At 41.8% G+C, this 27,934-nt stretch overlaps 2 protein-coding genes across 2 annotated transcripts in view; one reads left to right on the top strand and one right to left on the bottom strand.

The window, feature by feature from the left end:
* The window catches only part of SEPTIN10 (septin 10), a gene marked incomplete at its 5' end in the record, with an annotated part of 30,503 nt that extends 19,340 nt beyond the window's left edge, over positions 1 to 11,163 (bottom strand). The window contains 4 exons of the mRNA XM_080377440.1: positions 48 to 234; positions 1,702 to 1,897; positions 2,625 to 2,742; positions 10,888 to 11,163. Of these exons, the coding sequence (XP_080233566.1) occupies positions 48 to 234; positions 1,702 to 1,897; positions 2,625 to 2,742; positions 10,888 to 11,163 (777 nt within the window). The remainder of the gene's footprint in view (positions 1 to 47; positions 235 to 1,701; positions 1,898 to 2,624; positions 2,743 to 10,887) is intronic.
* Positions 11,164 to 11,272: 109 nt separating this feature from the next.
* SOWAHC (sosondowah ankyrin repeat domain family member C) lies at positions 11,273 to 26,334 on the top strand. Its single transcript, XM_080377441.1, has 2 exons — positions 11,273 to 12,865; positions 24,117 to 26,334. Exon 1 carries the CDS (start codon positions 11,275 to 11,277, stop codon positions 12,787 to 12,789), a length of 1,515 nt encoding a protein of 504 aa, XP_080233567.1. The 5' UTR covers positions 11,273 to 11,274; the 3' UTR covers positions 12,790 to 12,865; positions 24,117 to 26,334.
* The last annotated feature ends 1,600 nt before the right edge of the window (positions 26,335 to 27,934 follow it).

Here is a 27,934-nt window from a genome sequence, read left to right as displayed (position 1 = left end):
CTTCAGAAAATAAGACAAATTCTTGGAACTCTGTTTCAAAGTCTTACCTTGCTGTCTAGGCTTTTCATGGTTAACAGATCTAGGGTTTTTAGGGAATGGCCTGTAGGTGAAATGAAATACAGGCAGACATGGATGCGCGTGTCATGGTAGCTAAATAAAGAACGTTTAATTTTCAGTTCTTCCTGGAGATAGGCTTCAAATTGTGCATCTATATAATCCACTATTGGCTGATAGCTGTAGAAACAAAATTTAACAACCAAAGATTAGCTACTCCTAAACAGAGCCAGACTAAGAAAAGAATTCCTCTTGTACTGTTTTCTGGATTTTTGCTTTACATGTCAGAAAGCTGCTCAAAGTATCTACCCAGTACAGCAAAAAATTAAATGTACAGAGTAATCTTAATTTCTGAAAGGCTACTCAAAAAAAAGGATTGTGGGCCTAATATAGATAAAACATTTCCTAGCTACTATTAGCGAAAAAAGCTACATAAAGTTAGTTACGATTATAATTGATCTTCCCAAGTGATGTTCTATAAATTTTTGCAAACTGTGCAACTGCAGAACTCTTAGATACAAATAAGATATGAAACTCTTAGATACAAGAAAGAACATGCAATTACCAGTACCAAGAAACAGGACCTCCTTTATCTTCTGAAGGTAAGTACTGTACATGAGAGAGCTTTTAAACAATAACCAAAAATTGAAAAGGAGAAATGTAAGAGAAGAATGTAAATCTGATTTGCAATAAGTACAGTTTAAGTATACTTTTTCCTACTTAAAAACAGATTATAATCTACTTTCTAAAAGAAAGTGTCACTAGATGTACAAGCAGCATACCCTTATGTTTCTGCTTCTACACAAACTTTATAAACGAGATCAAATGTTATTAAAACTCAGGAGTAGTTGTTACACAAAATTAAAAGGACTAAAAGGCAGCTCCTGTACGACATATCAAAACCTCTAATATCTGTACTAATATCTACTTGCATCTCATTCATCCAAGTCACTAGCAGCCATACATAAGTCATGGTTCTCATGATAATCTTAACTCTCTTTCATTTATAATTACTACCATTTAGGCACTCATATAGCACAAAGGATTGCTAAAATTCTTTACAATGAAGGTGAAAAAAACCAAAATCTTCTGAGAGACAGTTCAATATTTTAAATCCTCTATTCACAGAAGCAGAGACTCAGAAAAAGTTCTGAAAGACACTAGTGTGGTACCCCTACAACTTCTGATTGAGCTGTCCAACATAAAAAACACAGGCCTTCAGTAACCCATGTGATGTTCCTTCCAGTTTAAGGTCTTCAATATGTTTCAATCAAATTGTTAAAAACCCAGCAGATATAATACATATACTCTACAGTACATTATAACCTGTTTGGTTGTTTAAGAAGTCTCCCATTGACCTTCTCCCTGTTTTTGTCCACCACAAAAGAAACTCTATTCATACTGCATGTTGTATTTACATACATTTATAAAAGATTATATCATCAAGAAAGGGGCAGAGTTTATCTGAGTTTTCAAATAATTTCCTAGATGAGAAGAAAAATATACTTACTTGGTACACAGTGAAAGCAGTTAACCAAATATTTGAAACATATGTAAGAGAAATATTTACTACAAAGCCCAAAGAAAAATCAACTTGAAACTGAGGACCAAAACTTCTGCAGACCATAGCAACAAGAGGGCACTTACCTATCTCCTTTGTTTATCTGGTCACCAAACCCCACTGTGTTTACAATGGTCAGATTCAAAAGAACATTACTTTCCTGGAGTTTATAAGTCTGGGCTTTAAGTCGTACACTTGGCAGAAAATGCGTTGACACAGGATCATCAAAATTGCTGTTAAACAAACTGTTTATCAAGGTTGTTTTCCCACTTCCAGTTTCCCCTAAAGTTAAACAGAAGGGTTGGAGAAGACATTTTGCACGTCAAATAAATACCTACAATAAGCATAGGAAGTGTTATCGCAGGAACTCGACAAATTTACACAAAAACTTGTCAACTGATTTCACCGAGCAAAATGGTTGCTTGCATTCCTTTTTCATAAAGAGCACTACCTTTGAGTTCATTTTTTCATCATCCTAAATATAAGAGAGAGTTACTTTCTAATGAATAATAAGCAGAACAGTCTCTTGACACCTTGGTTTCTTTAGAAGTGTGAACCAATTTCCTACAGATTTTAAAAAGCTAAGTAACTAGCTGTGAAACCACAGCGTTCAACACGGGTTTTATCAATAAAATACTAGAGCAAACATTTGATAAATCTAGAAGTATTTCATTAACACCACCTTGCAATTTTAGGATTATTTGATCTGAAACTCTCTGTTACAGTAAAAATAAAGAGTGTAGACCAGTTTACTCAAGAGAATCCAAGCAGCTGCCCATAAATCCATAAATGCGTGGCATCCATTTTGAACATTTTTGGTCTTCATACTGTTTATGAAAATGCTAAACATAAAAACAAAGGATGGATACAAAGCTGGGGGAAGGAGTGGAAATATATTTCATGCTCAACATTAAAGAAAGAGTTTAACATTCCAACTGGATTTGAATTACGGTCCCTTCCTAAAGACAGGTATACTACCAAAGCTATAAAATACGCAGATACTACTTACCAATGCAAAGAATGTTGAAGCAGAAGCCCTGGTTGATGGATTTTTTAACCAGTTGATCAGGTAAACTACCAAAACCAACATGCCCAGACAAGGATAAAGTTCGATAGCCATCATTTTGCTACAGAAAAATAATTTAAAAATACATTAGAGAAGTGAGTTGCAAAGCCATTAGCAATGGCAATAAAGGAACTCTACTAGTAAGCTAGAACTCATTCCTTATGATTTACATGGAACCAAGAAAAGCAAAAGTCTGAAAAAAGATCTGTCAAATCAAATTTATTCCATTATTTGAGAAAACATTCAAATTTACTTTACAGGACTATTTGCAGGCTCAAAGTGAAGTCCATGTTTTGCAAAAAAAAAACCATGAAACATGAACAAAATCAAGCAGACAAGTCCAACTGAAAATATCAACTGAAAACTTTAGACAGAAAACAGATGACAGTTGGCTTGCTCTTAGAAATGAAGAAAAAAATATTTTAAAACAATTTATGCAGCAGAATTCAAAACAGAGACCATAATCACAGGAAGGTGGATGTTATCAACCAGAACTCATTCTGAGTAGCTGGAAATGAAATTGTTATTTATATAAAATAACACATTATCTACACACCAGAACTCTAAGAGATAATACTACGTGCATTATTAGAAATGTCTAAAGGTGCACATTCCTCTTTAAAAATCAGCTAGCAATCTAGCATCATGACATCAAAGCAATGAGCACACTAAAAATGCGTAAGACCAAAAGGAAGTATCTTGATTGATACAAATGGACTGTATTTTTAAACAAACATTCCCTATCAAAATAAACAGTGACAGGCCCATGCTATCCTTTCTCTTATGTTTCCAGTCTGCATGGAATTGGAAACCGTTACTGGTTCCTGGGAACATGTATATAGCCAACAGTAGGAAACAATTTAACACTTAGAAGCCCACAGAAGTGCCACCTTTTATAACAGGTATGCATAACAAATTTCAGAATTCTTGCAGCTAAAAAGATGTGGACATTCCTCACAGCAAATATTCATCCTCTTCTTGTTTTGCACAGAACTTCTTGTGTAAGACTACCGACTGCACTAACTCTCATTTCACACTATTACACATTTCAGGCTAATACAATGAGAGAAAATGTGTAAGCAAAGTGAACAAGTTAAAGAGAAAATCTGATGTCTTACAGCTATATAAAAAATGTTTATTCAAAGCATGTCTGGAAAAGAAATTTCTCAGGGTATTCTACCATATGGAAATTGCTATTAAAAAGGGATGTGAAACACTGAAAACTGTCAGTATTCTGTCCACTTAAATGCATCTGAGAGTAGCAGCACATCTAACAACTATAGTTACATAGCCTGACACTCAAACCACCTCTATCTCCACCAATATAAGACACTTTCTCTAAAACAAACCATTGAGCCTCCACACTAAAAACTAGTGCAAAATGCTCAGCATAACTGTAGAAGGGAGGCCTTCTGGCTTCATGTCACTAGCCTAAATCTAAACCACACTGGACTACCCTCAAAATCCCTGCATAGCAAGTTGTTACTCTCAAAAAAAACCCCAACCAAACACCAAAAAAAAAAAAAACTAAAAAAAAACCCAAAAAAACAAACACAAGCAGAAAGAACTTAATTTCTTTCCAGTCCACTTGGATTCCAGTGGGCAGACCACCAATAACCCACAACCTTATTGACCATCTCCAGAGGTCAATAGAATAACTACCACATCATCCACAAAAGACTGTCAGAATTAAAAAATATTTAGCTTAGGAAACTGGTATTACAGCTTTATTTGCTATAAAAAGCAAAGTGCAGAACCAGCCAACTGGAGTCCTCATAGCCATTAACTCTGTAACTTCATTTTCAAAAGGAAGGGAGAGATTAATTACAATGTAGCAATTAAACTCATGAGTTTACTGTTTTCTAGAAACGAAAATCAACAATAATTAGTTCTTCCACTGTTACATTGGCTGTTTATCACTGAAATTTGACCAAATATCTGCATGAAACATAGGACAATGAGAAATAATAAACATGCAAACAAGGTGTCTTCTCTGTGCTTTGCTTAGAAAGCTACAGCTATGCTTGTACTCAACAGATGTCTGTCTGTATCACTACTTCAAGATTCGTATCACATGTCCAAGACTGTTAATTTCTTTGTGTTTCTAAGTTTCTGCCAAAGATGCTTCTTATGGATATGTATTGCAGTCAGGACAGACAGTAACAATTTCTGCAGTATTTATGCAATTGCCAAAATATTCTGAGACATCTCAAATTTTAATACTATTTTAAGATAGCATATTTCATCTTTCTTCAGTACATAAAAGTTAATGACACTACACAGTTATGAGTGAAAATTAAAATATTTTTTTTAGAAATATATAAAAGTACATGGCAAGTTCTATGTCATTTCAGATAAGAGACAAAAGAATTACACAACACAGAAAAGTCCTGGTAAGTCGTAAAAACAGATTATTGAACCTGGTACTTAGAAGAATTTCCCCAATAGAGAAATTGTGTTTTATGCACAGCTTTCTTCAGCACTGTCCCGGAGTGAGGGGAAGAGACATATCATCTTCACTCTGTGCACGCAGAGATAGCACAAAGATATTAGTTGAGGTAATAAAGGGAAAGACTAAGAGAGCAAGAACATGAATCGCATTCACCACACACGTAATTTAGCACCTTAACCACAAGATTACTTTCCAGTCCCTTCTGTTAGAGGTAATGACACAGTAAACAAAAAAAAATGCTAACCACCACACCCCAAAACCTCACACATAACCAGCTAAGTGTGACCTGACAAGGAGAATGTCAAGCAGGAGAACATACACCACAGAGAAGAACACAAATTTCAAGCAGAAATAATACTATAATCATATATCATTCATGAGAACATGTTTTAATGTCTTGTCCTAAGGTTCTTGTTTTAAAGAGAAGATTGGCAAACTGAAGGATGATTAAAAAGGGATAATTTAGGGTCTCAAAAGCCATTTTTACAAAGAAACAGTACAGAAACACAGCCTCTAAGCTCTTTCAAGAAAATGGCCAGACCTGACTTGATCATGAGACATAATGAGGAGATTTCTGGTAGCACACACATGCAAAATAAAAAAATCAACACTACATTAAAAGCAACATTTTAAAAGCTAGAGACAGAAAGGTGCAGTATCTATTTCTATTTAAAAATATAAATCCGTTTTTTAGGGATTTTTAACTGTTATTAAACTGTTCAGACAGTTGTCCTAAGACACAAAAGAATCTTCAGGAATCAGCTTCAGAAAAAATGCTGCAATAAAAGCTCTTAAGACTACAAAACTTTCAAGAAACACTGTGCAGCTCAACTCAAGACAGTCTCAGTCAGGCGGATTTAGAAGCCTGCACTCTTGCATGTTTATACTTCTGTTCTCTATGCAACAAACATTACAGGACCAAGAGCTACTGTTCTCATTTGGAGACGCCCCTCCCTCCACCTTCCTTATGTAAGAATCACTTTGTGACCCTGTTCCACCTGCCATCAACTGAAGCATTCTCTTAATAGAAAAGCAATAGCCGACATTTTTCCTTCTGAAATTTTTCAAGAGAATCACGTCTCTCCCTCAACAGCAGCACCTCATACAGCTTCACTCTGCTATAGCCTAACAAATAAGCAGGGAAATGTAATCCACAAAATGGACAATGTGATGCCTACATTCTTATTACTTCTTAAAGAAATAATACATTATCCAGCTGAAAAACAAGTTACTACCATATCAATAATTTAGAAAAATGGTGATAACACAAAAATTAAGACATGTAAATCATGCTGAAACCAATTAAGTCACCATACTGGTAAGTCACCATACTAGCCAGTCTTTGCAAATTCATGTCTGTTGGATGGAGCAGCTAAATTATGTCTCCACATGCAGCATCTCTTCCAACTTTATTCAGTGAATAACCCAAAGCTTGTAATCTGAATGCTTTGAGAGCTGTAATATTCCCATAAATACCTCCTGTTTCTTACTGCTTTCTCAGAATTCATACTGTCATCAAAATAGCACACAATATAGATAGCCTGAGATGGTCCAAATCACATCTCACTCATTCCCTCCCCCCTTTTTAAAGGTGGTTAGCATGCAGTTGGAACTGCATCTGGATTTCTGCAAATTCATTTAATCAAGTATACTGGTTTATATAAAGTCATCTTGTCCATTAAAAACAGCACACAAACAAAAATCACCGCCCAAGACAAAAGCAGCATTTTAAAATGACTTTTTTTTTCTTTCAGAAAAAAAACTAAAAAAAAAAAAAAGTTACCTTTTAAATTTGCCACATATTTCAGACTAAAACTGCACAACACTGGGCTATTCCGCAGCAAAAGATGGGTCTCAGACTACACACCTCTTTTTGCATAAGCCCCCTGCAGAACCAGACTAGTAGTCCAGGCAAATGAACTAGTTTGCCACTCAGCTTGTACAGATGACTGAAATATGCCCTTCAGATCTTGAAGAAAAAAAAGTAATCAAAGTTGGTGTGCTTAGGCCGGAGGTGGGGGTCCTACCAGGCCCAGGCAGCTACCCAGGGTATACAGAAGCCCTCGGAAGGATGCCTGGGCATCAGCCACAAGGGTGGGCATGTGTTGTCAGTTTTCCACCATCACAAACAGGTGTGGACATTTATTAAACTAGAAAATCTATTTTAATCTTCTAATAATCGCATTACTCGCTCACAGTCAATTACTTTCCTAATAACCAAAGTTACATTTAATCCAGTAAACATCAATGTTGCTATTGCCTCCCAACATGAGGTTAAGTAGGAAACTAAAGAGATTTTGGAAGCAAGTAGAAAAATACTCTATTTTTGGGTAGTCAAAATCTAAAATGTAGACGTGTGGTGTAGGTATGCGTACCATTGATATCTCTTGATGTAGATACATGCATGAGAGAGAGACAGAACAGATGGGATGTGTAGAGGGAACAGAAAGGAAACTTTGGCAAAATAACACAGAAGAGAACAGAAAATATAGGATGAGGAGGCAGAAAAAAAAAAAAACCAAAGAAAGCAAACTCTGTGAAGATGCAGAGTAAGAAAGGAGATCATTTAAAATTACATGGAATTAATACATCAGTCTATAAAATAAAAAGCAACACACAGGAGTCAAGTATGGAACAAAACAGTCCCTCCAAAAGGTGTGTAGAAAAAAAAAATATTGGCCAAAAGATGATTTAATGAAAACTCATTTGACAATTTCACTCACAGTTATCAGGTAATTATCGGGTAATTTATTCAGTCTGACAGAAACAGCAGACAACTTTTAGGGATTGGTCCAAACATCAGAAGTCCAGGATTCTTCCCTCATCTCTGTCAAATGACTTCTTATATGGCATTCTGGTGCACCAACTATTTTCCTTTTCTATCCCATTTCAACACACAATACAGCTGAGGTTGCCTTAAACCATAAGTCATCACAAGATTTCCTTCATACGTGTATATGTAGAGAGCCCTTAGAAATAACCTTAAAAAAAAAAAAAAACCAAAGTGACATTTTTGGCCTATGTTTCCATCTGAACAAATCTGAGGCAGGACAGAATCTTCCTGAATGCCCTGAAGTCACCCAGGATGGGCAGAGGAAAAAGCAGCAGCCTTGTAAGTAGAGAACAGGGGCACAATGTGCAGGTTGCTAGTGAATGTCCTTCTGGACTGTATTTTGAGGTATTCAGGAACAAACAAGCAGACACTTTACTAGTCTCCCAGTTGTGATGAGGTGATTTCACAGACAGTAGCGTATTCATTTGTAAATGCCACTAAGGCCTCTTCACCAATGGGCATCCAAGTAACTTGAAAATCTAGCACGTGTAGTATCTGTTCCTCCATTGCTGCCTACGGATCAATGTGGTAAAAGGCAGCAGGTGGGGAATCAAGGCTTGAGGATAAAAAAGAAAACAGTTCCTCACAGCTGGCACTCCATGTGCCGGGCAAAGGATGATGACAGCGGTACTGGTCCATATGGGACTGTTCAGCTACTGCTACGCAGGAGGAGGAAGCATTCCATTTTGTGGTCAAGCAGAAAGGCCTCTCTTGACCTGTGTGTTTTCAAGGAAGGAAACAAAGAAACGGAAATCTAGTGCAGCCCTCTCGGATGAGTTCAACACAGAAAAACACTCACACCAGTATCAGTACTGGTATCACAACTGCACTCACTTCCAGAAGACCTGTACCTCTTTGGCTGTGCTGGCTCAGCTGTGCCTGTTTCAGCTTTAGCACTGTGTTTCCTGAAGAGCAGCAAGTCAGTTTTCTTCACCAGTGACCACATCAGGCCCTTTTTGTTGATGCTGCTTGTCCAAATGAGAAAGCAATACTGCTCTTGGATGCGACAATGGCAGTTGCTACTAGAAGGCTCTCAGACTGCAACAAGGATTTTATTTTTTTCCTCCTTTTTAATTAATCAACGATGAGCACTGTATGCTATTGTACAGACCATGGCTGCCAAAACTCCCCCAGAAGTCAAACTTTCAAAAATAAGAAATACTAAATACTTGTACCTCAGACTTTGTGCAGTCTGACTGTAAACAGATTTATAAAAGGCCAGACCGCATTCTAAGAGTGATTTTACTTTTCTTTTGCACAACTGAAAACAGAGTATCTCCCAGAAAGTAACAGGAAACTCTTTAACATTATACAGTATGTGTTAGTTAAACTAGGAAATATTATTTGATGTCAATATAAATACATTTTACATCATTACATTTATATCATTTACACTTATAAACCTAATACAAAATCATCCCCCTCCATTACAAAGCTATGCTATACATCTAGTTTTATAGCATTCTCTGTAACGTTTTTCACGTACATGCCTTCCTCTCTTCCCTTACCAAATCTATCCACTTAGTGGACCCTCAGTCCTGCTCTCACTCGCTTTGGCTGATTTACTGCATCTCTCCACACTCTTCATGCTTTAACCAGCAAAACAATTTTGTATTGGTTCTCATATTTTGGCTCTTAGTTTTTTTCTCCCGACATTTTTGCAGCTTCCCATGAGACTCAGCCTGCGAAATACTTACTCTCCACCTCACTACATATACATAATACGTACGAAGAGACAAAACTTAGATAAAATTAATGTGTTGCACTGCATTATACTGCAGCTGGAAAGGACTCATACAGGCCTTAAAGAGAGTACGTGCGAAATGGAGATCTCTGGGTGGGAGCCCCGACAGAAGGCAAGCTGTGGTCAACAGCGTTGTGAGCAAGCAGGGGACCATGAATGAAGCCCTTTCACTCCAGGACGCGGTCGGCCCTATGGGGGCTCTAACAATGGTCCAAGTAACTCTTTCAGCACCCGAACTCAAAGCAGCCCCTCTTCCTTCTACTGCTCCCCCAGGTGTCCATCGAGAATCAGAGCAAGGCACTGCCCTGCATTAAAACCACTCCGAGGAAAGAAAACTTCAGAAAAGCAACAGCCGCTTTCCGTTTGGTTTTTTTTTTTTCAGTTCACGGGGCAGCTTCACACACGGCTCTGCCGGCGGAACGGGGGTGTAACAGCGCGGCGGCGGGAACAGCCAAGGAGCGCCCGAGACCGGTACTTTATTTACCTTCCCGCTACCAGAAAATGCAAATGCAGCTAAACACATGGGCAGGGTGGAGGACTTTTCCCCAAATCCTTCCCGCTCCCTGTTGCTTCCAGAACCCTTCCGCGCTTTGCATTGCTGAGATGTAAAACACAGCAGAAAACTCAAGTCATAAAAGAATCGATTTATTTCACGTTCAAAAGGGAACTAATGCTCCAGCGCTAACGCGTGGATGCGTTCAGCTGACAGCTTTGCCACCACGCGTTAAGTACTTCTTCAATAGCTTCGGTAGCTAAGATTCTACTTACTACCTGAAAAACGCGATGCGGTACGTTACGGGAGCCCTAAGACGGGCGACAACTGAAAACAAGGGCCTTTAACAGCAATTTCTTTTAAAGCCTGGCAGCTCCGGGTCCTCAGCGGCATGCGGAGGCTCTATTTCGCCCCGCAGCCCCCGCCGACCCCCGCCCTGAAGCGGCTTCCCCAGCGGCACCCGCCGGCCCCGCTCCCTCAGCGAGGGCAGCTCGGTACGGGCGGCGCTTCCCTCCCTACAGGGGGTAACCGGTAACCGCCGCCCTCCTTCCCCTTCGGGTGCCGGTCCCCCGAGCCGCGCCGGGGTGGCACCTACCGCTAGGGGCCCCCAGCGCCGCGGCGGGTAACGACCGGCGGAGCTCCCCGCCCGTCCCGCACGGCTCCCGCACGGCGGAGGGGACTTACCGGCTGCCGACCGGCGCGGGGAGCGGCCATAGCCCCGCCGGGCCAGGCAGGGAGGGAGGGAAACGCGCGGGCGGCGCCGCCGCCGAGGGGAGAGGGCGCGCTCCCGGCCGCCGGGCAGGGGCGGGGCCGCGCAGCCCCACGCGCGGGGGGGCGGGGCGGAGCGGGGGGCGCGCAGTAGCCGCCCCGCTGCTGAGGCGGGCGCTCGTGGCGCGGGGCGGCCGCGCGGGCCCCTCCCGGCCGGAGGGTGGCGCGGCGCGGCAGTGATTGCCGGGGCATGCCGGCGCCGGGAGGAGGGGCTCGGGCAGCCGCGGCTCCGCCGCGCCCGCGGCGGCGGCATCAGCAGCAGCAGGAGGAGCGGCGGCGCGACGCGATGGGGCAGGGGCGGTGATGGCAGAGCCGGCGGAGCTGCGGCAGGAGTCGGTGGTGCGGTTTCTGGCGGCGCGGGGCGGGCGGGCGCGCAACGCGGAGCTGCTGGAGCATTTCCGGGACTGGCTCAGCCCCCCGGAGCCCGGCCGCCGCGCCGCCGCCCGCCACCGCTTCAAGGAGCTGGTCAACGCCGTGGCCACCGTGCGCCAGGAGCCCGGCACCGGCGTCAAGTACGTGCACCTCCGCCGTCGGTACTGCGCCCCGGAGCCCCCCGCCGCCGCCCTGACCCCCGGGGAGGAGGGAGCGGCGGCGGCGGGGGACAGCGCAGAGCGACCGAGCCCGCCGCCCTGCCCGCGGGCGGGCGCTGAGGAGGCGGGGGCGCCGTCGGCGGCGGGCGAGGATGCCGGCAGCCGCCCTCAGCCCTCGGGGCGGCGGGGCGAGCCGCCCCGGCCGAGCGCGGCGGCGGGCGGAGGCCAGCGGAAGGGCTCCCGGCGGGGACCGCCGCCCGGGCGCGGCGGAGGCGGCGAGGAGACTGCGGTAGCCGCGGGCCCGGGGCGGCCCCCGCCGGCAGAAGAGGGGGCGGTGGCGGAGGGCGCCCCCGGGGCGGCGGTGCAGGGAGGCAGCCGCAGGAGCCTGCGGGAAGCGGCGCGGGGCGGCTCGCCCCAGCTGAAGCGCGGCGCCCTGCCCGGGGGAGGCCGCGGCCGCGACTCAGACAGCGCCTCGGTGGCCTCGTCCTCCGCCGAGGAGGAGGGGAGCACTACCGGCGCCGTAGCCCTGGACCCCCTGGAGCACGCCTGGATGCTGTCGGCCTCCGACGGGCGGTGGGAGAGCCTGGAGGGGCTGCTGAGCTGCGAGCCGGCGCTGCTCTGCAAGCGGGACTTCATCACGGGCTTCACGGTGCTGCACTGGGCCGCCAAGCACGGGCGGCAGGAGCTGCTGGCCACGCTGGTCAACTTCGCCCAGCGGCACCAGCTGCCTGTGGACATCAACGCCCGCACCAGCGGCGGGCACACGGCGCTGCACATAGCCGCCATGCACGGCCACGCCGAGGTGGTGAAGCTGCTGGTAGGAGCCTACGACGCCGACGTGGACATCCGCGACTACAGCGGGCGCAAGGCTGCGCAGTACCTGCACCAGGGCACCTCGGGGGATATGCGGAGCCTCGTGGGGGCCCTGGAGGAGGAGGAGGAGGAGGAAGGGGCCGCTGCCAATGGGAGCGGGCGCTGGAGGCTCTCCAAGGTGTTGCCCTCCAACCTCATGAGCTACCGGCTCTCCCACCACCACCACCACCATCACAGCACTGGGGAGGAAGCTGAGGGCACTGAAGGGGCAGCGGTGCCAGGCAAGGGCAAGGAGATGACCAGGAAAGCCTCCAGCAGTGGGCGGATGAAGCCTCGGCTTAATAAGATCCGCTTCAGGACTCAGATCATCCACAACACGCCCTCCTTTCGTGGTGACACTGAGGAGGAAGAGCACGAGGAGAAATCCCTGAAAGCGTCGTTCAAGCTTAGGCCAAAATCCAATGTCTTTGGATAAGGCCAGGGAGCAGGAGGTCTGGGAGGTGGGCACATGGACCAGTGTGCCCTAGGGCATGGCACGGAGGGTGAGGCAGGTACGAGTGGGTGCTCATCTGCACTCGTGGGTTCTGGGCAGATGGGTCCTCAATATCTTGCTTTGACTCTCGGTTCAGTGGGGTAGGTGAGCCCAGTGGGTCAATAGGGCTCTGGTGGCTTATAACTCCTGAGGGCAGCTGCTTCATCTGGGCCCTCGCTGCTGGAATGGGAAGCAGCAGGTGCGTTGAGAAATGCTGGGGTGTTTAAAACCTATGCTCCTTTCACTCTAAGAGCAGGCGTCAGGATTGGAAACCTGTGTTAGTGAACATTAGGATTAGCAAATTGAGTGAGGGAAAGAAAAACGCAAATGCTCTATGCTTTTTATTATCAGCTAGTACTATAAACTACTTGCAAACAACTTGCTATGTCAGAAGAACACCTAAGTAATATGCAAGTGTACTTTCAAGTTTCTCTTTAACAGCAATACCACTTGGCACAGTGTGGAGTTGGGTACCCAAAATGAGAGGCTGGATAACGGTTTACTGTCAGAATCCAAGCTTAAATCCGTCAAAGACTTGAGCCTGTGTTGACTTTATGCATTGAAAATTGCCTGATTTGACATTGTGAATATTTTCAACAACAAAAAAATCCATTGCACTGCAAACAATGAATAAAGTTAACCACATGCAGAAGTCTCTGCTGTCTGAGATACTACTGAGCTTGCTTATCGCTGTTGGAATACTAATACAAGATAATGGAAGCAAAGAGTTTATATATTTGGTATCTTATGTTTTGTCTTAGGCAAAGCAGTTTTATTTTAATCACTGTGAATTCTCAAGTGCCAGACCTAGCGCAGTTCCAGTTATTGTCTGGTCAGTTCTTCTTAATGTTGTTTGTGTAACTCACTGCATTTAAAAACAGAAAATTGTGTTGTATGTGCTACCTGTGAAAGTTGTTCTCTTTTAGAAAAGAGCACAGACACCATTGCATGAAACCTTGATGAAACTCTAGTATGGTCCTGTAATGTAATAGCTACAGGTCTGTGTTTGGTAGTAACTTATGTGCCAATCCCTTCAACTGACTGTGCAGAAATTGGGGAGCGGGGGGGGAGGCGAAGAGAGGGAAAGAAAAAATAAAAAAGGAGGGTGTGTGAATTCATACACAAGGTGAATAACTACAAACTAGAACTCTGAAGCTATCACTGTTTATCATCCTGAGTGAAAGCAGTATAATGACATATTCTAGTTAAGTGATGCCAATGGTGTTTGAGTTCTTTTAAACCTGTATTTCTAGAGGAGTGATAACCAGGGCTTTGAACTGTTGTTTAACAGCCTAGTAAGTCTTAATCTGATTGATGAGCCTATCCGTCTGCTAAACCTTTCACAAACCTTGAATCCTGTTTCTCTGCTTTAAAGGTAGCAATTCCAGTAAAATCTAGGAGGCAGATTTGTATCTAGATTTGGCTTTTTTTAAGAATGAGGTACTGAGCTGACCCAGGATCCTGAATGAGGTTCAAGGTAGCAGCTCATCTGTGCTTAGATGTTAAGGTACGGCCAATTTCAATGCAACATTGTTAAAGCGTGTTTCGAGTTGGCTTCCTCAGAGTGTACGTGCATGTCTGGCCTGTAATTAACCAAAAGTAGATAGGCTTCGACATGTTAAAATCCAAATTTGAGAAACTGATTAAATGCATGCCACAAGCTCTAGAACACCTTGCAGGGAAACTGCTGCTGGGAGATGCGCACTTTCAAGGTAACAGCTGCCTGTAGGTGTACATTTCTTGTAGTGACAGGGGAAGGGAGTGCTAGCAATTCGTTTCAGACTTCCCATGCAGATAAATTACCAATTTCTGCACTTTGTGTCAAAACCTAATAAATGACAGTATTTGCATAGGCATGCGAGTGACAGTTACTTCTGGGAAAAGTTACGTGAAAAAAATTGAATCTCTGCATAGGTGCTGGTCAGTACTTTTGTGCAAAAAGCCTAGAAATTATACAGAGGTTCAGATTTAGTTTACAATTTATAAGCTATGTTATTATAGATTTCATGTGCCTTCATTTTGGGTTGGTTGCCACAAATGTGATGGATAAAATCAGTCTTGCAAAGCACTTTGTCTTTACATCTGTAGGACAGGACCAGAAGTTTTCCCTCAGCCCCTCCCATTTAAGCTGTAAACTTGTACAATGAAAAGGGGGGGGGGGAATATTCATATACTTCACAGTTAATTCTTTTGTAACGGAGAAAATAATTAAATGCCTAAGTCTTAAATTTCCTTCACTCTGGAAGATAAATAGCTTTTTAGACTTCTGTAGAAAGGAAGTTTTCTGACTGAACACTGGCAAGATGAGCCCTCTTCAGCATGGCCAGTTCTGAATTGAGCACCTATTCTTCCATGCAACTACTGATGTCCAAACCTTACTAAAGTAACTTTGTGCTTTGAGAGTTTATAGTTCTTTCGTATGAGTTACTGGGTGAAGTGTTTATCTCTTCACATTCAAATAGCAAAGAATTGCACAAAAATACTGAGTCTTAGATAGCTGTTGGGGTCTGGGGAAATAATTTGAGGGTTTCAGTGCTTTGGGATTTGAAAAGTAGCACACTTTGGATTTTAAAAGACTAACTGGAACGTAGTTTTGTCTTGCATAATACAGTAGAACTTTGGTAATTACTAAGGGAACTTGAAAAATGGTAAAAAGATGCCTCGTTTATAACTCATTATTTGAGGTATCAAAATGAAACTGTTGATCCACTGATACTGTTTAGCTGCCAGTTAATGAAATTTCACCATAATGGTCCAAAGGTCTTTGCAAAGTGGGGTGCAACACAGCAAACGTATCTTTTGGTGTTGGAGATATATTGACAAATGGCTAGATAACCACTAGTGTCTGTCTGCGCTATGGAACTAAAGCACTTTGATTTCACATTATGACTTGTCACATTCCACATGGTTACTTTTTATAACATGAGCTAAAACTTCAGGTTTTTTTGGAGATAGGAAAGGCTTGATGCCCTGTTTCAGAATATTTACAGTCTAAAGGTACTCTTAAGTCAAATATTTTGGATACATTGCCTAGAAGGATGTGAATTTGGAATAAGAGTTTTATGGTACAGAAAACTGGAGCACTTACTGGTGTTTTTATAATGGTACGCTTGAAGTTACTGAATGTGTTTGTTCACTCTTTATGATGGTGTGTAAGGCAGCAAGACTGTAAGTAAACATTTGATACCTTTTATTGTATCTTATGTTTGAAATATTTTAGAGGCCTGGAACCCTGTCAGTTTCTATTATTACAACTTTTTATGGGTGTCTTTCTGAATGGTTATGAGTTAAGAATCTGTAAGCTTTAGTTTTACTGAAATAAAAAGAGCCCATGAATTGCTTATGCTTGAATTGACTTCTGTATGCTACATACTTAGTTTGAACAGCCAATATGCAAGTAGCACCTATGCGCTGGTTTGGGGAGGGTATCATAAAGATGTCTGATACTCTTCCAAGCGTTAGACAGTAAGACATGGAAAAAATTCAGTTGAGTCCTTTGCAAGACAGTAACTTTTTTTGTTGGCAGTTACTCTCTAATAGCTCGTGTCGAAGTAACTGAAGACTCAATTTTTTTTGTGGAGAAGTATGTCTAAATAAGGGCCTGGGAGAGTGTCACTGCTTAACTTAAAATAGCGTCCTGACTTTATTTCTGTGCAGCTAAATATCTCTCACTCTGGGAAGACTCTGGTTTTGGTGACTATGTAAAGGTCGATACCTAATTAAAAAAGTTTTGGGATTAAGGCTTTTTGTAATGTCTTAACTATAGCTGGCAGCTTCTCTAAAGGGAGGTTTCATTTCATTACCAAGTTGGACTGTGGGATTTTGGTATATCTAAAATTTTTTTGAAGCTGTTGCCTTACCAAAATATATGTTAAAACTAGTAAACCTCATGCTGCTAGTAACTCCTCAGAGAGAAATCAGATTTGTGCTTAGACTGGAGAAAGGCTTGGTTGTTACCATGCTGATGGATCAGGATGCATGTAGCTCCAAACCAAGCAACCCCTAATCAGTAGTTTGGGAACATGAGTGAGAGAAGGAGCGAGGGGAAAGCCTTCCTGGAAGCTTAGGGCCGAGTGGGGGCATGCAGGAAGCAGCTGAGGTTACAGGGGGGATGGAGGACTCAGCAGGAGAGCAGGCTACATGAGCCTTGCTGATCATGCAGTGGCTTGACAAATTGTTTAGAAAATTGTATCTAAACATACATCCCTTCTCCTACAAAACAACGGTTGAGGGAGAAGACTTGCTGAGAGCTCTAATGTAAATTAATGTCTGATGTTTGATATGTTAGTTGGTCCTCTCACCAGCAATTCTTTGTGTAGCTAGTACTGCTTGCAAAAGCACAAACAACTCTTGTGTTGAGTGTAACTTATTTTTCCATTGGCTAGAAAGGAGGGGTAAGGGGACTACAGTCCCGACTTAATATGCCTTGAGTTGTATGGAATGCATATGAACCTAAAGGCAACAGATTAAACTTTGGAGACTTGATCCAGAAAAAAGTAGTTTAGTCATGCATTTTGTTTCCTTGTAGACGCTGAAGAAAAAGGTACTTACTGTCATTTTTTTTCATGTCCTCAGCTGAGCATGGGGAGAATGAAGAAATCTGAGATTAATATTAGGGTTTGGGACAGGAACTAGTTTTTTAGTTTGTGTTAAATTGTGAACAGCTTGACAGAAAAAATGGAACATACGGTTTTGAATTCCCAATTTTGTTATAACAAAACACCTTGTCTTATCATTTTGCAACTGTTCCAGAATTTATCGTGCATCATTTTTAGTTTAGCCAAAGTTAGTACTGATGTGTCCTAATACACCCACATTACAGGAGACATTGAGCCAAGCTACCAGGTTTTGTTTGCTTTTAATAAAACCATGTTACAGGTGAGGTATTTAATCTTCTGTGGTAAAACCTGAAGAAATCCTATCCTGAAATTTTTTTTTTTCAAGGAGTTAAGCTGCTAGCGGCATGTGGAAGAGTTACCTTAAAAGCAGGTAATACTTGGGTCAAAGTGCAAAAGCTTTCTGTGTTCTTTCAGCTGGATTAGCCATGCTGAATGAACCACTATAGTTTAGGTCCATCTACACTTCTGTATAGACAGCTGTAAAGTGTCTCCTCCCCTAGATTACTGGGAAGCATGAGAAGAAGCTAGCAAGTCATATTCTATTTTAATATGCCCATATTTCATTAAAAGGCATTTTGCAAACCTGTAGTAGGACTGGGGTGACAATGGAGGTCAACAGGTGTGTGTGTGTGTCTGTGCATGCCTCTGCATCCCTGGAGGTAAACTGTTGAAGCTTACTGCTGTCGGTCTAAAGCAGACAGCCTATAGGATGTGTCCTTGCATTAATCCTTGTCCCTGAAGAGAGACTTTGGAACCTTAATCGTAAATATTTCTGACCACCAGAATAATTCAGTTGCTTGAGCTGTATCTAGACCTAGCCCTAAGTTTAGTTGAAACACCAGGCATTTCCTCAGTGTTTTTACCCTGAAGCTAGAGGCTTTTCACTTTTTCTAGCTGGCTGTTGACCTCTACTAATTATTTCACTTTACAATTCCTTAGAGTGCCTGAGAAACTGGTAGCAGAGTGGGCATAAATAACAGAAACCTCTTTGATGTCCACAATATTTGTTGGGGCACGGAAATCCCTTGGCACAGTTCATAGTAAAGAGCTGCTGTCCTTGTTACTACTTGAAATACAGAAAGACAAAACTAACTATGCAGGCTATAAAGATGTCCTCTGTTCTCTGAACATAAACGTGCATGACATGAAGCCTCCGAGTACCAGAAAACATGTTTGTAACACCTGAATATATAAGGACATTTATATTTGGTATTTCTTTTCCTTGTAACCTATCCCATAGTGTATTACTATAGGTATGTCTTATGGAGGTAACTGTGACAATTTGGGAGAGTATAATTAAAGGAATGCAGCTAGGTCCCACTGATTCAACTGCCTCCTGAGCAGGATGATTAGCCATCAACCTTGCACTTGCCTTCTGACTTTTGAAACTTCCCTTTCTGTCGCAGATGGACTGGGTGGAGTAGGCTGCAGGTGTTGTAGCTGCCACCTCACGCAGCCTGCAGCTGCGCAGTGCCCTGTAGCACTGGTAAATCTGAAGCCTTTTGAAGCTTCTGCTAGTACTTTCCTTGGTGGGGATGGAAGCAGAGATGCTGCATCATTTCACCTGCCTGTGATGTTTGTACGGGTATTATACTATATGTGAATAAATGGTGTGAACTGAACTATGGGTGAAACTGGGGTGCTGAGGAGACTCCTATATTTAAGTGGTGCCAAGTACATTGCAGAGCAGATATGGCTGATTGGAGTGTGTTACTTCTTTAGCTACTGATAGAAATCAGTTGGATAAACACTGAACAACTGCTACAGGAAACTACTGCAGGGGGGTTGCTGCAAAATTATTGTATCTGTTCTTAAAATATATCATTTGTTAAGGATGGTTTTTTTCGTTGTATAGGAGTTACAAAGTGAGTTAGTTGCATTGTGGGTAATAGCTTGCAGTAATATATCCCAAGTAGTACATCTTTTACAGGCTGCATGGTGGGACGCTGATAGCTGTCAGGGTGATAGGAAGTGTTAGGCTTTTGAGTTTCAACTTGATTTTTTTCTCACCTTTTAAAGCTTGCCTCAAGCTCCTGCAGTAATCAACTTTTAGCACATTTTTTTGTTTCTGGGATAACTAAAGCCATCCTCAGAAGAGACTATTAGAAGGGGGGGGGGGGGGGGGGGGAAGGAGTCCAGCTGAAAACGCAGATGCTCTTGTCCACAAAGGTCCAGAATCTTCATTTTGAAACAAAACCATTCCTTAAGTTCATCATAAAAATGCAAACAAGCAAAAAACCAGGCACCTTGTGTTTGAACTGGAAGATGTGCACCTTCAGTAACATCATCACTCCTCAGTGCCCATATCTGTGAAGTGCTGGGCTGTTCTTGAACCTGTGTATGAAAGCAGCCTTTCTCCAGCATTCACATCTGTGGGGGCTTAAACAAGATGAGAACCCAAATCTTTTCCCTGATCTGGAGTAAATTCATCTGAAGTAATGTTTGCAAATGAGTAAGTACAAATAAACAGAGGCTTCTACTGCATGCACTGAGGGACTGTGCTTTTTTCCTCTCTGATATACCAGTTGTACAGTGTAGAATTCATTATTTTTTACATTGTTAGCAAATTTTAAGATTTAACCTCTCAGAACAGATAAAAACTCAGAGAATTCTAAATTAAAATTATATTCCTTCTAAACTGAAATACCTGGCTGAAAAAAAAAAAAGCAATCAGTTTTCCACTAGGTAGCAAAGACAAAGAACTGTTATGAAAATGTCTTGCTGATGGTGTTTGGCAAAGTACAGAGCTCTCAGGAGTGCAACGCTGTGTATCTTCATTCATCCCTTCTGGATCTACCCACTTCTTTCCTAGCTACCAACACACACCCCTTTTTTCCCCGATTTTTCAGTAGCTTGAATTGCACAAATATTGATCAGTAGATCTATAAAGCACAGAAAATGGGGATGCTTCAAATAATGAGATCTCTTTATTAAGAATTAAATGGAAAAACTGAACATAAGCTTTCCTGTTCTACATTAAACTTCAAGAGTGAGAAGAACAAATATTGTGTTGGTGATAAAGGTCTCCACATACAGCATCCTAATTATAACACAGACAAGAAAACTTGGTGGGCAAATGTAGAAAAAGGCAACGCTTTCTCCTCAATTATTTCAGTATTGTGTACCTTAAAGGCAACACTGTGAATAATGGACCACTCTGTATAAGAAACGCTAAGCATAGTTCACAGGATTTCCATTGATTATTCCATTAGCCATGTCAAAAATGGGAGTTCTGGTTAACCTGAATGCCCTCCTCATCCTCCTCTGCAGATGAGTCCCTTTTGATCCCCATGTAGATGAATCTATGTTCTGGAAAACTTTGCTTCACATGCTGGTGAAAGTAGAAGACTGTAACCTCACAGATGACTAATAATTTTGAAAGTTCACTTCCCTACACACCCTTCAAACTGAGTGTCTGAGGTAAAGAGAAGGGGAAAAAAAAAGTAACCCATCTCAAACACGTCACTACACACAGTGACTAAGCACTACAGTGCAACCGCTCCTTTTTTTCATCATGGAACAATTTTAGTGTTCCCCATTCCACACTAGTGCTCTTCAGGGGTCCTCTTCTGGTGCCTGGTTTAAATCCCTCTGACCTGTTACTTTAGTGGTCAATAATAAAGAATTACCTACTCTGAGAATATTGCTTTTTCCCCAGTGGTCTTTTTAGAAAGGACTTGTAACCATAAGCTATGAGCTGTTGTCACCAGCGTGACTTTTTGTGGTCCTTTACGGCCTCATGATAGTCTCACCAGCTCTTCTGACTTGCGCTTGAATGAAACAGGGAAGTGATACTGAGGCAGTCGAAACTGATTGATTGGGAGTGGGGGAAACAGCCTGTCAAAACTTCTGTCAATGACATTGCTACTGCTACTGGTTGTAGGCTAATATTGCTAAATCACAGTTGGTATCCCATAATATCAGGTGTCCAAATACAAGAAATGATGTAGCTCCTCATCCACTTCCCTAGAATTTTTGTAGCTTGCTCAAACAGTGGCAGCCAGGCAGGGATTATTGACGTAAAATAGATCATATATATATACACATACAAAAAAGAAAAGGCATGTGGCTTTTGGCTAGATGTTTTCCTGCTTTACCCTCTTGCCCTCACTATGACTCTCCTGGGAGCCAGTCAACTCATTTAAAAATCTTTTAGAACATTTGGCATTCATGAAATTTCAAATAGCATCAAAGGGTTGTCATTAGCCTAAATCTTCAAATCTACATTCTTAAAACCTAGTCTAAACAACACAAATTCAGGCTAGACTGATTTAATATTCCTAGGGAGGGACTTAAACCCCTTCTAATTGATGAATATATGTGAAAATCAGTGTGTGACTGCAAGACTGGCTACAAGGCTTTAGCTGACAACTCGCATCCAGATCTTGATAGCTAATTACCGTAATGACGAGTGCTACCAAAAATCTACTTAGCGTGTTCCTATACTAATGTTTACAAAACTATTGCAGAAAAAAAATAAATCTCTGTTAAAAAAATGATATTTCAAATTTAGTCTAATTTTGCAGTGTAATTTTAACCATACATCAGTTAAGAATCTCACTAATCCTGCTGGTCCCTATAATCTGCTTTTTTGTTTTGGGAATATGAGAAAAAAAAGGCAGTTGTTATAGGATCTTCAGGTTCCTATGTTTCATCAAAAGAGCATTGTTACCCTACTCATACAAAGCATCTCTAGGCTCTCTACAGACATTACTAAATTGCTTTCAATCCGCATGTAAGAACGGGAAATACTGCTGTAAAATATACCCCCAAAATTATAAGCCTGAAGAAATGAGGCACACGGATGCTGCATGAGTTGTCCAGGTTAACACAGGAATACTGTGAGTAATTAGGAAATATAATGTACTGAACCTGAAAAAAAAATATTTGCTGGACAGAATTCTCAATAAATTTTCAATCCTACAATCTTAAATATGGATTTTATGTGGGATTCAAATATTTGCTAATTTTAGAGTTTTTGACTAACACCTTTAAATAGTTGCGGTTTCTTCACTCCCATGAATGATAACTTTCATTGGTAGTTGTCTCCCCTTTTTTTTCTCCATCCTGTGGCTTACAGTGACAATGTGGCAATTCACGAATGAGTGGGTGACATTAAATGTCACTGTTAATCTTAGCTGGTATTGATGTAAAAGGTCTATTTGTGTTTGCTGGCTAAATCCTGCATCTAACAGAAGGCATTTATTAGTTTTGTTGTTAGAAAAATTGTTTCTTCAATGACACAGTGATGCTATTTCTGATTGTACAGAGGGGCAGAAAAGACAGCTGTTGGAATTACAGTGCAAATTACAAATTGCAGTCTCACAGGGAGATAATAAAATATTAGGGTTGTTTTTTTTTTCTGAAAATTGCTCTGTATTACACTAATGCATGTACATTGCTTCTACTTCACTCCAAAGCTATGATTAACTAGAACTTCCTTATGATTAACCTTAGCCACACTTTCTTCATGTCAAGTGCAGCAATAAATTTGGCGCCAGCATGTGTCTGCAAACTTTTATTTTATCAGCAGCAATATTAGCATCTTGATTGAACAGGAGACAAATACAGTCATCAAGAAGTTAAATGACTATATCAGATACTCTTTTTAATCTTTTTATAGTCAAAGGAGGGAACAAGGACTTTCTGAGGATAAGTACTTTTAAGCCAACATAAATTTTTATGGTAATTACTCAACAGAGAACCAGAGTTCTCCATCATTTGCACACCACAAACCACGTTGCAGTAAATTATGCCATTGCAGACCAGTTGTTAGTCCACAGATTACAGAATAACTTTAAGAAAGTACTCCATCCAACTCTTATTTCTTTCATTATGTTCTGGTAATTGCAAATTGAGCCAGCTGTAACTTCAAAAGAGCCATATTAACATACAAATCCTGTACCATTGTGTGAATAACCAGCTGCCTTTCTGTGGACTGCCACAGAATACTTCATGACTCAAAGCTTAAGAACTGCTACTCCAGGAAAAAAAGTACCTTCCTTGATTTGCAAACACTAAAATACTCAAGAAGAAAGTTGGATAATTTAGGATCCTGGCCATCAGCAAAGCTCTAAAGTAGCAAACCAGCACCCAAAGGTGGCTTTATGCACAATTCTTGACCCTATACTGTGGTTTGATGTTATACCTTTGCAGGCCCACAAGGTCTTCTACAGGAAAGACATTGATTCCCTCTGTTCCATCCCCATTCTACTCCCAAATATATGCATACACAGCCCCTTGCACAGGACCAAGCAATTGTGCAGGATGAGACCCTGCTAACCCAATGGAAAGCTAAGCTGTCACTGCCTTCGAAATGAATTCTAGTCTGGCTGAGGACTTTGCTGCTTGGGGAGTTCAATTCTGCCTCAGGGTCAAGAGCAGCTAAACAGGAAATTTATGAAAGCACATTTTGACTTGGACAGTGGGAAATATTTAGAATCCAAAAGCCACAAAGGGACTTGGTTCTTCCTTGTTTTCTCAAAAGATTACTGGGTAGATCACACATGAAGATTTGGAGCCTATTCTTTGCCAGGTGGGTAACAGGGCAATGGATCTTGTACAACTAGCTAAACTAAAGTAATTTTCTAAGTCTTCAATCATCCTCATCGGATGTCTTTTTAAATCTATTCTGTTTTCCTCTTCTCCTAGGAATTCTACAGATTTGTTTCTTCATGGCATTCTATACAAATAGGTATTGGTGTTCACACTGGGGAGCTTCCAGAGGCAGAGGAATATAACACTTTGAATCACAGAAGACTGGTCATCTGCAGCATTCTTTGCAAAGTATTCCGCAGTCATTAATGGGAAAGAAAAAAGAAAAAGGAACAACAATTGAAAAAAAGAAGAGATGACTAAGCAGAAACCTAACACCTCCCTAGTTTTTACTCTGAGTGTTATATTGAGCTCCAGTTCTCCCAAGTGTGTATTGTCAAAGAATGGGATCTGAAGCTCAGGACCCATTGAGCTAACCTCAGCTTGTACAAGATTTAAAAGAAACAATGGTCAGAAAGCAAGCAGTGAAAATTTGAGTTCAACTAACCAAGTCCTCCTTAACAAATTTTTGTGGGTTTGACCAAAAAAAAAGTGAAACCAGAAGTAGTCAAAAGTTTAAGAGAATGATAAAATAACTAAGTAAAGGTATTTAAAAAGCTTCCTTCTAAATTACTCGGATAAATTCTAGCACAACTGCCTCCTGCTTTACCAGAAAATGAATAACAACAATAACCTTCAGTAAGAGCTCATTATTCTGCCAAGGTTTCTATGTTGTTGTAGCCCCTAAATGCTGGTTTGAATTTAAGAACTTGATTTTTTGTGGTGTTTTTTTTTTAAATTCCATTCTTCAGCACAGTTATATGTGTAACAGTTTTTCTATATTTGTTTTCTTTTGTTCTTTCCTAATGAATTTGGTATTTGAAAGGGTCAGTGCTGGAGCTAGTATGCTCAAGAAGACTCTGTCATCTGCAACTAAATATTTTTTTTCAAAATTTTCCAAGCTGGACATGGGGATTTCTTCATACTATTTAAAGGAAGATACATGGCTATATCTCCTCTACTGTTCTAAAAGTCCCAAATTAATCTTTTCTACAGAATCTGGACCTCACATATACATCTGCAGTTTTAAGCTGTTCTTTTTACAAGCTTTTCTTAGACTCCAGAGAGTATCTTCCCATGCAAATACCTCGGTGTTTCAGTTATACTGCAGTTTAGCAGCAGTGACTGTCAAGTTGGGAGTGCAGCACAAGAGGCAGTAGCGGTGTTGTAGCGTTTTAAGGAATAGGCTGTGTGCTAATACCAACTCAAAAAAACCAACACATACAAAGAAAAAAATGCATTATGTCTGCAGTAATCCATACTGACATGGTTGCATCTGAAGGAGATTTTCAGCTGTCTTCATATTATTTCTCTGTCTTTTTGAGCTTTCATGGAAGGGACAAACTCTTGGTATTTGAGGCCGGTTTGTTGGCGTGGTAAGAAATATTGATGCTGTAAATTCACAGGAAAGAAAAAATGCAAGCTTTGAGTAATTCTCCATCCAAAGGCATAGCTTTCTCTAACACTGTTTAGAGTATCCCTGCCAACAACTCAAGGCCTACCCTTCTTACTGTAAGGGTACATACTCTGTGCACCCAAACAAACTTTTCCCCTCTATACTCAGAAGCTCTGCACGGAGAAAAAGACGGTGCAGCATTATGAATCCAGCAGAAAAATTATGGACTCATAGCCAGGGAACAGACTTCTTTGAGTTACACAACTGTACAGCACAGTTAATGTACCTTAGGTTGCAGGTGCTGCAGTATGACAGAGCTCTGGCAACCTACATGCTCCTTGCAGCTGAACGAAAAGGCACCAGCCCTCTGCCTGCCCCCCCGCACACAAGGTGAAAGCCCTTGTCCTCTTCTGAGCACTGGCTCTGGTGCTCAGAAGTGCCAATTGCATTGCTGTGCTGACCAAAAATGACCCTGCCAAAATAAAAATGTGAGCAGTTTCTGCCAAGTGAGAACTGGCTCACCAATTCTAGTCTGAGAGATAGGGATGCTCCAAGAGAAGGGACAAAGCTATGTGGCTGCAAGCAGGGCTGGAGGGACTAGGTTAGGATGGAGAATGGCTGGACTGCCCCTTCTGGTGGTGGCAAACTGCTAGTAATCCTTAGATGTACTGTGCAGGTATACCCCGATGTTTACACATGCTCTTGGTGCATCCCAAACACCTTGTAATACAGTTTAGTTTAAACCTTTTTACTGTCATTCCCAGGCTAATGGCAGTTATTTTCTTTGTGGTTTCCAGAGTTCCCTTAATGGCAGAATTCACACAGATGTATTTTGCAAGTACAATTTCTGTGCCTTAAATTTGTATCTTACTTATGCATTTTCCATCTAGCCCAGATTTTCCTGCCTGTGAGGACTTCTGTCTTCTGCTTCCCAAGCCAAGCAAAGCACCACCTCTCCTAAAACCAATAAATGTTTCCAATGCAGTACTCGGCAAATAGCATCTCACAAAAGAGTGACCCGATGAAACAAATTATTGTGTAATTGATTGTGTAAATTAATGCATTGGTCCCTTTTGTGTGCTCCGAGACTAATAAGCACAAGTAGATAAGCCAAATCAGAACAAAATGGAGTGAAGACAACATAACCACTTAGATATGCTTGCTTGTAAATGACAACGGAGCTTCACTAGCCAGAACCTGATGTACCTGAAGACTAGTTTAGCTGAAGACAAGCCTCCTACTGCATGGAGTGATTGCCACCAGAAGGATTTATGTGCTGTGTTTTAAAGCTATTGTTTCTTTTCTTTGTTCTATGCCAAAATACTTTTTTTTTTTTTTTTTTTTTTTTAAATCCATGGAGTACATAGCATATCCAGAAAGCAAGCAAACACTACATTGCTGTAATATGCACTTTCTAATAATGACATACTGCCAAAGCACTCCAAATTGAAAGCTTCCACTGAATTATTTATGAAGATAAGGCCTTATCCTTACTGGTTTGTTTATACCACATGCACTTTATGGTCACACCTTCCATCATATTAGTATAAAGGTACCTCTGCAGGTGGATTCTTCTTTCCAGAAATAAACATTTCCACATTAGGATGGTTAACCCATTACAAGGCAGCACAGCCCACGTGCAGGTAAAGTTTTAGAGCTGAGACATCCTGCGCTTAAGAGTAGGAATCTCTTGTATATTTTTGGCAGAAATGTTCGTCCATCGTCGTCGTGTCTATCCATCCCCCGCCCCTTGTTAGCAGCAGCAAATAGCTGTTTGATAATCATCTTGCAAAGACAGCAAATACGACTTTTAGGAAGATTGAGAAGGAGAAGCAAGCTGAAACATGGATTGAAAATCAAAGTGGTCTGAAAACTTGCGGTAAAATTGAAGGGTGAGCAACAGACCTGCACCTGGGCTGCAGTACCAAGGCAGTAGTCACGTTCTTCCAGCAGAACCACTCAGAGCATGGACTCAAGACCCTCAGTCCCTCTGCTTTTAGTGGAGAGAGACTGGTGCTCCAAGGTCTCACCCAGAGGGAGTGGAGCTTGCCCAGAATCAGGGCCGTATCTCAGGTGCCATTCAAAAATGGCCACACAAAAAATCAGTGTTCTAATAGCTATTCCTTAAATCCATAGATAGAGGAAATAATGGGTTACACTGTAAGAATTTCTGCTTACTTTAACAGGTCTCTCCCCCACTAGATTAAAGTGTTTCAGAACAAGAGGTTTTGATTTTCTTCCATTGGCTCAAGATGCCTCCATCTGCACACAGTGCAGGCTGGGAGCCCCAGGCAAATTCATTTTCCCTGAGAGTTCTGCCAGCAAACCAGGACTGGGGCCCCTCAGGACCCTCACTAGAGGAGATGGGCAGCAGGGCCTGCAACTACTGTCTCCTTATGGCTGTTTGCATCCCCCTCCTGCTCTCTCTTCTTCCCACCTGGAAAACAACTTATATGTACAAATATGGGAAGTATTTCTC

Source organism: Falco punctatus (genome assembly GCF_963210335.1).
Source record: "Falco punctatus genome assembly, chromosome: 2".
Classification (NCBI taxonomy): domain Eukaryota; kingdom Metazoa; phylum Chordata; class Aves; order Falconiformes; family Falconidae; genus Falco; species Falco punctatus.
Note: the sequence above shows the minus strand (reverse complement) of the source record. Positions and strands in the feature narration are given on the sequence as shown.